Source organism: Haematobia irritans, chromosome 4 (genome assembly GCF_050003625.1).
Source record: "Haematobia irritans isolate KBUSLIRL chromosome 4, ASM5000362v1, whole genome shotgun sequence".
In the NCBI taxonomy this organism is placed as follows: Eukaryota; Metazoa; Arthropoda; class Insecta; order Diptera; family Muscidae; genus Haematobia; species Haematobia irritans.
Genome location: NC_134400.1, coordinates 78,814,340 through 78,827,447, shown reverse-complemented (window position 1 = coordinate 78,827,447; position 13,108 = coordinate 78,814,340). Strand labels below are relative to the sequence as shown.

General features: G+C 33.0%; 1 protein-coding gene across 2 annotated transcripts; it reads left to right on the top strand.

Annotated features, from left to right (window-relative positions):
• Positions 1–1,552: 1,552 nt before the first annotated feature.
• On the top strand, positions 1,553–13,065 carry Hmbs (porphobilinogen deaminase-like protein l(3)02640). 2 transcript variants are annotated; one of them, XM_075305010.1, is made up of 4 exons: positions 1,553–1,750; positions 8,424–8,496; positions 11,212–11,481; positions 11,535–13,065. In XM_075305010.1, the coding sequence occupies exons 1-4, from the start codon at positions 1,712–1,714 to the stop codon at positions 12,863–12,865; spliced, it is 1,713 nt and encodes a 570-aa protein (XP_075161125.1). In that variant the 5' UTR covers positions 1,553–1,711; the 3' UTR covers positions 12,866–13,065. The 2 variants fall into 2 exon arrangements, with proteins under 2 accessions (XP_075161125.1, XP_075161126.1); XM_075305011.1 differs by lacking the exon at positions 8,424–8,496 and having other exon boundaries at positions 1,556–1,750.
• Positions 13,066–13,108: the final 43 nt, after the last annotated feature.

Here is a 13,108-nt window from a genome sequence, read left to right as displayed (position 1 = left end):
GAGCGTTTTTCAAATGCAACAACTTTTCAGTTTGAGAGTAAATATAATTTTCAACATAAATTCAACTTGACTTGAAATAGCTCATCTTCAATACATCTTCAAATTGTTTGCGAATTACTTCCAATTTGCCAAAATGTTGACGAAATCTTTGAAAAGGTGTTGAATATAATATGAGAAAACTTTGACAAAACACAAATAGTTTATAAAAATAGGTAAGTGAAAATAAAAAATGAAATAAAACTTTAAGGAAGTCACTAAATGTATATCTCTTTGCAGAAAACTAACATTATGGATTCTACGTTCTTGAAAACATTAAAAAGCTGACCAATGAAAAAATTGTGGACAATTAACTGGAACTGCTTCAAATAGTTTATAATAATTGGTACGTCAATATGAAAAATTAAATCAACACTTTAGAGAAGTCACTAAATTTAAATCTCTTTGCAGAAAACTAAAATCTTTGGATGCTACATTCTTGCAAATATTAAGGAGCTGACCAATGAAAAATGAGTGACTTATCGACAAGAAAAAGTTTCCAGAAACATTACAAGTGCAACCAATTAAAATTGTTAAAAAAAAAAACAAATTGTTGAAATCAACAACTTCTGGATGAAAATGTGCATCACATCGTCAGTTTAATTCATATGCTATTAGCAGTTTAAAATTGATATTTTGGGAATTCCTTCTGCTGGAAATCAATTCTAACACGCGGTCCAGTACGTTCCTAATTTCAAATTGCCCGCATGTTAATAAATTGTAATGCTGTTTTATGACACCAAAAGGAAGTAAATCGAATTATCAATGCAAAAGTGTTTACTAATAGTGTTTAAGATATTTAAAGTTTTGTTGTTTGTTTTTTTTTTTTTTTTTTTTGTTCTTATTTGTTGATATGTTTAATAAGATTATTATTTATCAATTGGTATTGTAGTGTATTATGTAGTTTAGTGTATTATTATATATTTTATTTTGATGAAAATGAATAAATTATACAAAATTCATAGAATTTTGGCTTTGACTTTCAATTTGAAGTGGGGATATCATTCATACAAATTTAGGTTGAAAAGTATTTGCAACGATGTTAATTTTGAATTTGACTCGCATCGAAAATTGTTTGACAAATTATTGAATAGCGATGCATTTCAATTTGAGGATAACACTTGAGATATTATTGCTAATGTGTTGAATTTCACTGTTGAGGGTAATGTTTGTTTTTTGTTGAGAACGCGATTTTCTCAACAATTTCTCAACTTGAATAATACCCTAATCCTTTGAAAAAATGATTGAAAAATTGTTGAAATTTAGCATTTTTCAAACGTTTGTGTTTATTGGGGTCTGTTTTCTTATTGAGAACGCGATTTTCTCAACTGTTTGTTACGTTGAATACTTTGACAAATTGTTTGAAAGCTTGTTTAATACAAACATTTCTCCAATGCTGGTCCTCAGGATTACGTTTCCACGCTTACTTCATGATTTAGTGATAGGCGACGAATAAAAAAACAGAAGTATTGGCAACGCGGCCCACGACTAATTGTCAAATTGCGACATCCAGTTAATACGGCAGTTGGGTGGAAGTATTGGGTTTGATGGTTATGGAGTGCGAACGTGGAAGACAGATTTAAAGATTTTCGTCACCTAGTAGTAATTCGGATAAACTGCCACCACTTTAAGGAACAACATTTCGTGTACTTCATTCAAATTATAAGAGCTAAACATGACTGAAACAATCAAAGTTGGATCTAGGAAGAGTGAGGTGAGTTGAAAGATTCCATTCTGTGGGGTCACAGTGGACATTGCACATTTGCAATTCATATTTTCCCGATGGGTTTCAAATAATTAAATACACTTCAAGTATACATCCGCTATGTTGTGTCATTGTACTTCTTGTCTTATGGGTTGTTATACAACCTCACCACAAAGCTAATGTAAAATATTTGGGAGAGTATGAGTTCGAATCAAAGACAATATATTTAGATAACAATAAATCAAAGTACACCATGTAGTGCACACGCATGATGAAGTATACTCTTTATTTATATATGTATGTGCCCGATTGAATATCAAAAAAATGAATACGAGCTGAGTTTAAAAATGTAACAGGTTGGCATTGCTTTTTCTGGAAAAACTTATTATTTGCAGACCAAAGTACTTTATATTCTCCAAAGACTTTTAAATTTACCAAAACAAGTTTAGGGAAACCAAATTAAAGTTTATTTTTTATGACATTGTAATTGCAACACTCGACAAAGCAAAGCAAACTCCCATCCAAAATGTGTATTTCAACCAATCCAAATTTCTGTAACCAACCAATGAAGAACAAATATATACACAGATAATAAGTTTGAGAACCAATAACTTTTGTTGGAAAACCAATAACAAAATTTGTTAATTTTCCTGCAACAAACTAATTTGTACTTTTAATAACCATTATTACAAAAAGGTTGTTAGCAATCGTTACCATCAGAAGGCAACAAATAATTTGTGTTCTCAATAACATAATTTGTAAGTAATTTGTTGAGCATCCAACAGAACAAAATATTTGTTGTTGAACGTTACGTTTAATCCTTAACAAATATATTTGAATTTGAACGAAAAAATTTGTATGTGGTTTGTTGGAGTCTATCAATGACTGTAACAAATTTTTTGGTGTATTGACAAAAAAATAAATTGAAATTGACAGAATTATTGCACCGGAACAATTTTGGAGATAAGTACACACAGAGAAGTAATATGATCAAAATGCTATTTTTGGACGGGGAACATGTAACATTTTTGTGTCGAAAATCCTATACTCAGTTTTGTAAATGTATGATGATTTTAAATTTGAGTTGTCCAGGGTCTAGCAAGCATTTTGACAACTTTTTGCCCAGTGATATATTCTAGTTAATTAGAATTGTAATAACTCTAATCCCGATATTAATATGGTTTTATTAATTATCTCATACAACAAACACATTTAAGAAACTACAAAATTGTTTCTTAGCAAGGCCGTAGCCAGGATTTTAATTCGGGGGGGGTTCAACTTAAAAAAAAATATTCATATAATCTCATGTGTAGAAAATTTTATTTATGCGTAGGTATGTATACAATATTTTTATAATATTAAATTGAGCCGACGGACTTTTTGGACAGCAAATAAATCAATGACTTCTTCAGTCGGCATGAACCGACATTAATGCCAATCCTTTGAGTCTACTCTCGCTAGTCGAATTTCTAAGATACGTCTTTAATCTCCTCATTGTTGAAAATGAACGTTCGGATGAGCACGTAGTAACTGCAGGGATGGAAAATGCAGTACTATAGTACTTTTTTCAAAACTTTTTCACCCCGGTCACTACCGTAGTATCCCCGCGAATGATTTAGTACTTTTTGTGTATACATTTTTGAGTCGATATCAGATTTATGGTACTATAGCTTTGACAAAATGTTTTAATATTTTGAGAAAGTCTTTATCAAACTTATTTGCTAATAGTCTTTTACAAATATCGCAAAACAGACATGTTCATGTGGGAAGAAAATCTCGATTTTGTAAAAGACATAGTCAAAAACAGAATGTTTTAGTCGAAACAAGTATATACGGCCGTAAGTTCGGCCAGGCCGAAGCTTATGTACCCTCCATCATGGATTGCGTAGAAACTTCTTCTAAACACTGCCATCCACAATCGAATTACTTAAGTTGCGGTAACGCTTGCCGATGGCAAGGTATCTTAAAACCTCTTAACACCATCTTCTAAATTGTATGTAAGTCCATACGTGGTATATATTAAATCAAAAAATATCGATCCAATACGTATATAATTCAGTTTGACAAAGTAGACATAAAATTTTGACAAAATTTTCTACAGAAATAAAATTTTAACAAAATTTTCTATAGAAATGAAATTATCACAAAATTTTCTATAGAAATAAAAATTTTGACAAAATTTTCTATAAAAAGGCAATTTTGACAAAAATTTATACAGAAATAAAATTTTAACAAAATTTTCTATAGAAATAAAATCTTGGTAGATTATTTTTGGCTCGAGTGGCAACCATGATTATGAACCGAATAAAATTTGAACAAAATTTTCTATAGAAATAAAATTTTCACAAAATTTTCTATAGAAATAAAATTTTGACTATGATGAAAATTTTATTATGAACCGAATAAAATTTTAACAAAATTTTCTTTAGAAATAAAATTTTGACAAAATTTTCTATAGAAAAAAAATTTTGACAAAATTTTCTATAGAAATAAAATTTGGTAGATTATTTTTGGCTCTAGTGGCAACCATGATTATGAACCGATATGGAAAAATTTTTGTGTGATTGGACCAATTTTGGTATGGTTGTTAGCGACCATACACTAACACCACGTTCCTAATATATAATTATGGACCGATATGGACCAATTCTGACACGGTTTTTAAAGATCATATACTAGCACCATGTTCCAAATTACAACCGGATTGGATGAAATTTGCTTCTCTTGGAGACTTCGCAAGCCAAATCTGGGGGCTATATATAATTATGAACCGATGTGAACCAATTTTTGCATGGTTGTTGGAGACCATATACCAACACCATGTACCAAATTTCAGCCGGATCGGATGAAATATGCTTCTCTTAGAGGCTCCACAAGCCAAATCTGGGGATCGGTTTATATGGGGGCTATATATAATTATGGACCGATGTGGACCAATTTTTGCATGGTTGTTAGAGACCATATACCAACACAATGTACCAAATTTCAGCCGGATCGGATGAAATTTTCTTCTCTTTGAGGCTCCGCAAGCCAAATCTGGGGATCGGTTTATATGGGGGCTATATATAATTATGGACCGATGTGGACCAATTTTTGCATGATTGTTAGAGACCATATACCAACATCATGTACCAAATTTCAGCCGGATCGGATGAAATATGCTTCTCTTAGAGGCTCCACAAGCCAAATCTGGGGATCGGTTTATATAGGGGGGCTATATATAATTAAGGACCGATATGGACCAATTTTTGCATGCCAAATCTGGGGATCGGTTTATATGGGGGCTATATATAATTATGGACCGATGTGGACCAATTTTCCCATGATTGTTAGAGACCATATACCAACACCATGTACCAAATTTCAGCCGGATCGGATGAAATATGCTTCTCTTAGAGGATCCACAAGCCAAATCTGGGGATCGGTTTATATAGGGGAGCTATATATAATTAAGGACCAATATGGACCAATTTTTGCATGGTTGTTAGAGACCATATACCAACATCATGTACCAAATTTCAGCCGGATCGGATGAAATTTTTTTCTCTTTGAGGCTCCGCAAGCCAAATCTGGGGATCGGTTTATATGGGGGCTATATATAATTATGGACCGATGTGGACCAATTTTTGCATGGTTGTTAGAGACCATATACCAACACAATGTACCAAATTTCAGGCGACTCGGATGAAATTTGCTTCTTTTTAGGCTCCGCAAGCCAAATCTGGGGATCGGTTTATATGGGGGCTATATATAATTATGGATCGATGTGGACCAATTTTTGCATGGTTGTTAGAGACCATATACAAACACCATATACCAAATTTCAGCCGGATCGGATGAAATATGCTTCCGTTAGAGGCTCCACAAGCCAAATCTGAGGGTCCCTTTATATGGGGGCTATACGTAAAAGTGGACCGATATGGCCCATTTTCAATACCATCCGACCTACATCGATAACAACTACTTGTGCCAAGTTTCAAGTCGATAGCTTGTTTCGTTCGGAAGTTAGCGTGATTTCAACAGACGGACGGACGGACATGCTTAGATCGACTCAGAATTTCACCACGACCCAGAATATATATACTTTATGGGGTCTTAGAGCAATATTTCGATGTGTTACAAACGGAATGACAAAGTTAATATACCCCCATCCTATGATGGAGGGTATAAACAGAATGCGATTCTATATTATCGATTTTTTATTTCGGTAGAAAATGTCAAAATTTTATTTCTATATAGAATTTTTCCAAAATTTTATTTTTATAGAAAATTTTGTCAAAATTTTATTTCAATTGAAAATTTTGTAAAAATTTTATTTCTATAGGAAATTTTTGCGAAATTTTATTTCTGTAGAAAAAATTTTGCAAAATTTTTTTCTATAGAATTTTTTTGCAAAATTTTATTTCTAGAAAATTTTTCCAAAATTTTATTTATATAGAAAATTTTGTCAAAATTTTATTTTCTTTAAACTTCAGTCTCTTGACAATAACCTTCCAGTGAAATTTTTGTTGAAATTTAGTAAGAAGTACCTTTCCGCTCAAAAAATACCTTTTTTGTACTTTCTTAAAAATTGTATTTTCCATCCCTTAGTAACTGGCAAAGTGACCAAAATTTTTAAAAGAATATGCACGTTTGGAAATATCTCTTTATTGCTTCCATCGCAGAATTATGTTTTCGCAGGTTTTGCGCCATTTCATTTACACATGTGTGTTTGGCTGTTTCGTTCTTGTTGCTTTGACCAAACATAGCAAGTCATGTTTACAAAAAGAACAACAAACACACATAAAAAGCAGAAATGCATTTTCCAAAAATGAAATTTGTGGTGCGAGAACAAAAACAATTTGTTTTTTTCGACCGTCGTTGACGGGCTTTTCAACTAGTATTCTATGATTTATGCAAGTTTTTTAGGTAAGCGTTTTTCAAAATAAAACCTCCAGCTTTTCTTCAACATCTTCGATAAGATTTTTCTATGCAGCTAAAAATATATATATATTTATATAAAAATATTCATTCATTTCGGGGGGGGTTTGATCCCCCTCATCCCCCCCCCCCCCTGAATACGGCCTTGTTTCTTAGCGATGTGCGCATAACCTCTCTCAGCGATGTGCGCATAACCAGTCTTGTATTTTTTGTTTTTGTTTTCATATCGATAGCAATCAACTATTTTCGCAACAAAACAATTTGTTGAAAATTCAGAATATTTCTATTATTTCCTCTGTCAAGCATCTACAAACACATTTCAACAACAAATGTCTCATATTCAGTAGACAAATTTGTTGAGCATCAGCAGATTTTACATACAAATAAATTTGTTAATATTTATTTGCAGTTATTTTTCTGTGTGTATGTCATTGAAATTTGGGTAAACCTTTCGATTTCAGATACCAATACATTTTAAAGTTCAGTATTATTTTCACATTATCACGTTAATAATTCATTTTAAAGATAACCTTTTCGAATTGTTGCTTTGGATCATTCTACTTCAAGTTACACAAATTGTATATTGCTTTTAAAGATTTATTTTTGATTTTAACAACATAGGCTGGTACTTCACAATGCAAATTTCGCATTGACATTTGAAAAACAACAAATTTTTATACCCACCATCATGGGATGGTGGTGTATAATCTTTGTCACTCCGTTTGTAACACATAATATTTCGATCTCAGACACCATAAAGTATATTCTGGGGCGAGGTGAAATTCTGAGCCGATGTAGCGATGTCAGTCGTCCGTCTGTTGAAATTACGTCGACTTCCGAACGAAACATATACTAATATATGGCCTCTAACAACTGTAAACATTGGTCCATATTTATTACACAGAAAAAAATATCACCAAAATATTTCCAATTAAAAAGTTAATTGAAGTTGAAAATTTTTTCAATTAATAAATTAATTGATACAATTAACTTTTTAATCATGATAGAAAATTAAGTTAATTAAGTCAATGATTGAACATTTTAAATTTTTAATTAAAAAATTAATTGATACAATTAACTTTTTAATCAAATTCGGAAGACTAATTCAGTTAAAAAAAGTGCTGATTTTTTTTAAATTTTTAATGAAAAATGTATTTCAACCAATCATTTGTTAATCCAAATAAAAACTCTAAGCCAATCTAACTAAGTAATTAAAAATAGTTACCTTTTTTAATTAATAAATTAATTGCGTTTTGCAATCAACATCAATTAAATTTTTAATTGAATCAATTAAAAAATTAATTGAATTTTGCTGAAAAAAATCAATTAATTTTTTAATCAAGAATTTTTTCTATGCCCAATTAAAACTGTGATTGATACTATCATTTTCGTGATTGAAGACATTTCAATTAAAAAATTAATTGGATCAATTAATTTGGTGATTGAATCAGAAAAAAAATTTTTTGTGTGTATATAAACCGATATCAAGATTTGGCTTACGGAACGTTTTGGAGGAGCAAATTTCATCTGATCCGATTGAAATTTGATTTGTTTTATATCGCTCCATAATTATTATGGCCCCACATAAACCGATCCCCAGATTTTACTTTTTGACCCTTCTGGAATAGCAAATTTTCTCTTTCTAATTACCATTCAAAAAAAAAAAAAAAAAAAAAAAAGAGCTGAACTGGTTTATATAGGTATACCTAAGAGGATTTGTTTTTTTTTATAAATGTCTAAATTTTCCATCTTTCTTTTTCAGTTGGCTCTCATCCAAACTAAACATGTTATTTCGAGATTGCAAAAGCTTTATCCAAATAAAAAGTTTGAAATACGTAAGTTAACGTTTCAATAGTTTACTCTAAGCATTCCTATAATTAGATTTAGTTTTTTCCCCAAAATATAATGATATACTGGACAAAGAATACATTTACTTATGTAAATGACTAAATGACATGCGATTGTTATTTACTTACTATGACTTTGCAGATATGAAAACCTTTGTTTATTAAACCATCATTCATCCATAACTATAAGACTTACCACGAGCAATTAATTTTCATAAAGCAATAATTCCATGCAAAAGACTAATTTGATTATGATAATAATTGGTATTGGTACTAAAAATTCAAAGAGAATTGCAAAATTTCAGCACGATTGCTTCATTACTGAAAACCACTATCTTCACGTGTGGTAGCTCACACTTGCAATTTGAGCACATAAAATGTCCTCTTTATTAAAGTTTATGAATATCTGAAAAAAAATGTGACTTTCAATGACAGACGCTCGGAATCATTTCGTAATTGACTCATTTAATTGATTCCGTAAAAACCTAATTGCTGTCCATTGCACAACTAACTTATTTTTATACCCACCACCATAGAATGGTGACGGGGGCATAATAAGTTTGTCATTCCGTTTTTAACACATCGAAATATCGATTTCCGACTATATAAAGTATATATATTCTTGATCAGGGAGAAATTCTAAGACGATATAACGATGTCCGTCTGTCTGTCTGTTGTAATCACGCTACAGTCTTCAATAATGAAGCAATCGTGCTGAAATTTTGCACAAACTCGTCTTTTGTCTTGCAGGCAGGTCAAGTTCGAAGATGGGCTATATCGGTCCAGGTTTTGACATAGTCCCCATATAAACCGACCTCCCGATTTGGGGTCTTGGGCTTAAAGAAATCGTAGTTTTTATCCAATATGCCTGAAGTTTGAAATCTAGAGGTATTTTATGACCATAAAGAGGTGTGCCAAAAATGGTGAGTATCGCTCCATGTTTTGGTATAGCCCCCATATGGACCGATCTCCCGATTTTACTTCTTGGGCTTATAGAAACCGCAGTTTTTATTCAATTTACCTGAAATTGGAAATCTAGAGGTATTGTGGGACCACAAATACGTGCCAAAAATTATGAGTATCGGTCCATATTTTGGTATAGCCCCCATATAGACCGATCTCCCGATTTTACTTCGTGGGCTTATTCAATTTACCTGAAATTGGAAATCTAGAGGTATTGTAGGACCACAAATGCGTGTGCCAAAAATTGTGAGTATCGGTCCACGTTTTAGTATGGTCCCCGTATAAAACACCTTCCGATTTGGAGTCTTGGGCTTATGGAAACCGTAGTTTTTATCCAATTTGTCTGAAATTGGAAATCTAGAGGTATTTGAGGACCATAAAGAGGTGTACCAAAATGGTGAGTATCGGTCCATATTTTGGTATAGCCTCCATATAGACCGATTTCCCGATATAACTTCTTGGGCTTCTAGAATCCGAAGTTTTTATCCTATTTGCCTGAAATTGGAAATCTAGAGGTATTTTCGGGTCATAAAGAGGTGTGCCGAAAACGGTGAGTATCGGTCCATATTTTAGTATAGCCCCCATAAGAACGATCTCCCGATTTAACTCCTTGGGTTTCTAGAAACCGTAGTTTTTATCTGATTTTTCTGAAATTGTAAATATTCTGGTATTTTAGGCTCACAAAAACGTGTATCGGATTAAGTTTTTATCGGTCAATTTGGTAATGCCTCCATATAGACCGACTTCACTTCTTAAGGGTTAGAAGGCGCACTGATCATGAAAATTGCTTGAAACTCAATGTAGAATTTCCAGTTTTTACTTCTACAGATTTAAGATTTCAAATCAAGATGTTATTTTATAATTTTCTTGCACACTTACAAGTGATGTTAATGATTCCTCTAAAACTCAAACAAAAATGGTTCTTATAAATTCAGAATCTGATATAGTCCTCATAGGTGAAATCTTTAAATTTATCTTCGGGAAGTGTCCTCAAGCCCTCCTGAAATTTCAAAGGAAACCCTAATATTTGGTTCATGGTGGTGGGTATTTAAGATTCGGCCCGGCCGAACTTAGTGCTGTATATACTTGTTTAAATTAAAAACGTAACTATTTTCGATATCTGGTGTTTTCAATGACTCAATTGATCAAGTTCTTTAATCTTCTTTGTTCATATAGCTCAAATAATAATTGATTAAAAAAATTAATCATGCATTGATCTTTTTTTTTTCATTCAGGCTAACATGAAAAATAAATTGAAATAACTTTTTCAATTTAGTGTTTTTAGTTTGATTAAAAATCGATTGTCTTTGTAATTGGAATGAACTTTTAATTTGGAAATATTTTGATAAATAAATAGTTTTACTAAAATCGTTCTGAAACATGGTACGTAAAATTCCAAAATAAAATGTTCGAAAAGATCTATAATTTTTTGCTTCAACAGCAAACGTTCAACCAACCTTTTCGTTAAACTCAAAATCGACTAGACTATTCGTTCGTATAATTATATATATATTTGCGCCAAAACTCCGGACCTTTTGACGATTATTTTGTCTCGAGATGTAAATCAGATGTAAATCTTAATATTCCATCATTTTTGCAAACATATTTGAGAAACGCGAAAAATTCATGGGAGTCAGGAAATAAACTTGATTGGAATACTATAAAAGATTAGAATAGTATGAAATTGGTAGGGAAATTATGACTCTCGCCATTTACCTATGTTACTTAATTTTAATTTAGATACCATGACAACTATTGGTGACCGTGTCCTTAACATATCACTGCCCAAAATTGGAGAAAAAAGTTTGTTTACCAGGGACCTTGAGGATGCATTGCGCAACGGTGGTGTTGATTTTGTAGTTCATTCACTAAAGGACTTGCCGACAGCTTTGCCAACTGGAATGGCAATAGGCGCTGTCCTTGAACGTGAAGACGCCAGAGATGCCTTGGTCCTTCGAGAGAACTATAAAGGTCATACCATAGGCACTTTGCCGGCAGGAAGTGTAATCGGTAAATAATTAATATGACTATTGTTTAAAAAGATATAAAAATATTGATTTTAGGTACCTCATCGTTAAGAAGAACGGCGCAGTTAAGAAGACAATATCCTCATCTGGTCGTTTGCGATATACGTGGCAATTTAAACACACGTTTGGCAAAGTTAGATGCCGCCGACTCCAAGTTTGCTGGAATTATATTAGCTCAAGCTGGTTTGGTACGAATGGGTTGGCATGACAGAGTCAGTCAAATTCTCGAACCTACAGATCTTTTGTATGCCGTAGGTCAAGGAGCTTTAGCTGTAGAATGTCGTTCTAATGACACAAATATTTTGGAAATGCTCCGCAGTCTAATGTGTCTCCCAACCACATGTAGAATAATTGCTGAAAGAAGTTTTCTTAAAACCCTCGGAGGAGGTTGCAGTGCTCCTGTTGCGGTGTTCAGCAATTTGAAGGGAAACTTGGCTAACGATGGGACATGTTTGAACACTGTTAATCTACATTTGGATGGTGCTGTATGGAGTTTGGATGGTGCTACAGAAATTCGAGAAGACATTGCATGCTTACTTGTCCAGCCTAACTCTAATGATGAAAATAGCAATGACGAGCCTCCACAAAAACGTACAAGGCCTACTGATAGCAGTAGTGGCAGTCCCGAGTTGCAAAGTCAACATAGCCCACCTGTTATAAATGATGATGCCGATATGGACGAGTTTGCTGGTTCCTACAACATTAATGACTTGGTAGAGAAGCACATAAACTTAGTGAATAAATGTCCTGTTGTCGGTGTTGAAGTTAGAAAAGCGGCTACAGATGGCAGGAGTGCTACCGTTGGTGGTGGAGGAGATGCAGACAAAACGCATGCGAAAGCCTGCCCTCTATCTATTGAAATTGGGCAGGATGTCATGGGACAATGTCCGTTTATTGGAAATGACACAAAAGTTTCATTAGCTGCATCTGCTAAATGCCCAATCACCAATAATACCAGCAACAATAACAATGTTGTTGGTGGCGAAGATGCGGTGGACTGTGTGCCAACTCCATCCACGTCGAAGTGTCCGTTTGCATCTATGCACAATAAATGCGACATTGTGACAAGTGTCAAAGCAACAAAACGGAGTTATGAGGAGTCAACAGGAAAATGTCCGTTTCTTCTAAAAACAGTTAAAATGTTTGACTATTCGGACGACGAGAAACCACCGCAATCGAATGGAAACACTATCCTAATTGAAGATGTCGATAACTTATTTTGTGGGCTCTATCGCCATGACTGCCATGATAGCGAAATATATGATAGATGTAATAAGCTAGGTATGCAATTAGCTAAAAAGTTAATAAAAAGAGGTGCTTTAGATGTAATGAAAATTGCGCAAGCAGAAATCCATAGTAAAGCGTAACGATGTTCCTCAATAATTTCTTCCAGAAGACACGTGGGAATGTGCACATTTATGAAAGTATCAATGTTGGTTTCATATTCATTTGTTACAATTTTACATAGTTATATATGTATGCAACAATGTTTTTACATGTTCTTATTGTTATTAGCATTGGCAAGGCGTTTCATCATTGTTATAGTAAATATTATTATAATTTCAAATATAGTTAGTTTTATTAATTGGAATGGTGTTATTTATCGGTAA

Coding starts and splice junctions, on each gene's coding strand:
- Hmbs (XM_075305010.1), top strand. CDS start 1,712: ATGACTGAAACAATCAAAGTTGGATCTAGGAAGAGTGAG. Junction 8,497..11,211: donor AAATAAAAAGTTTGAAATAC/GTAAGTTAACGT, acceptor ATTTTAATTTAG/ATACCATGACAACTATTGGT. Junction 11,482..11,534: donor GCCGGCAGGAAGTGTAATCG/GTAAATAATTAA, acceptor TATTGATTTTAG/GTACCTCATCGTTAAGAAGA.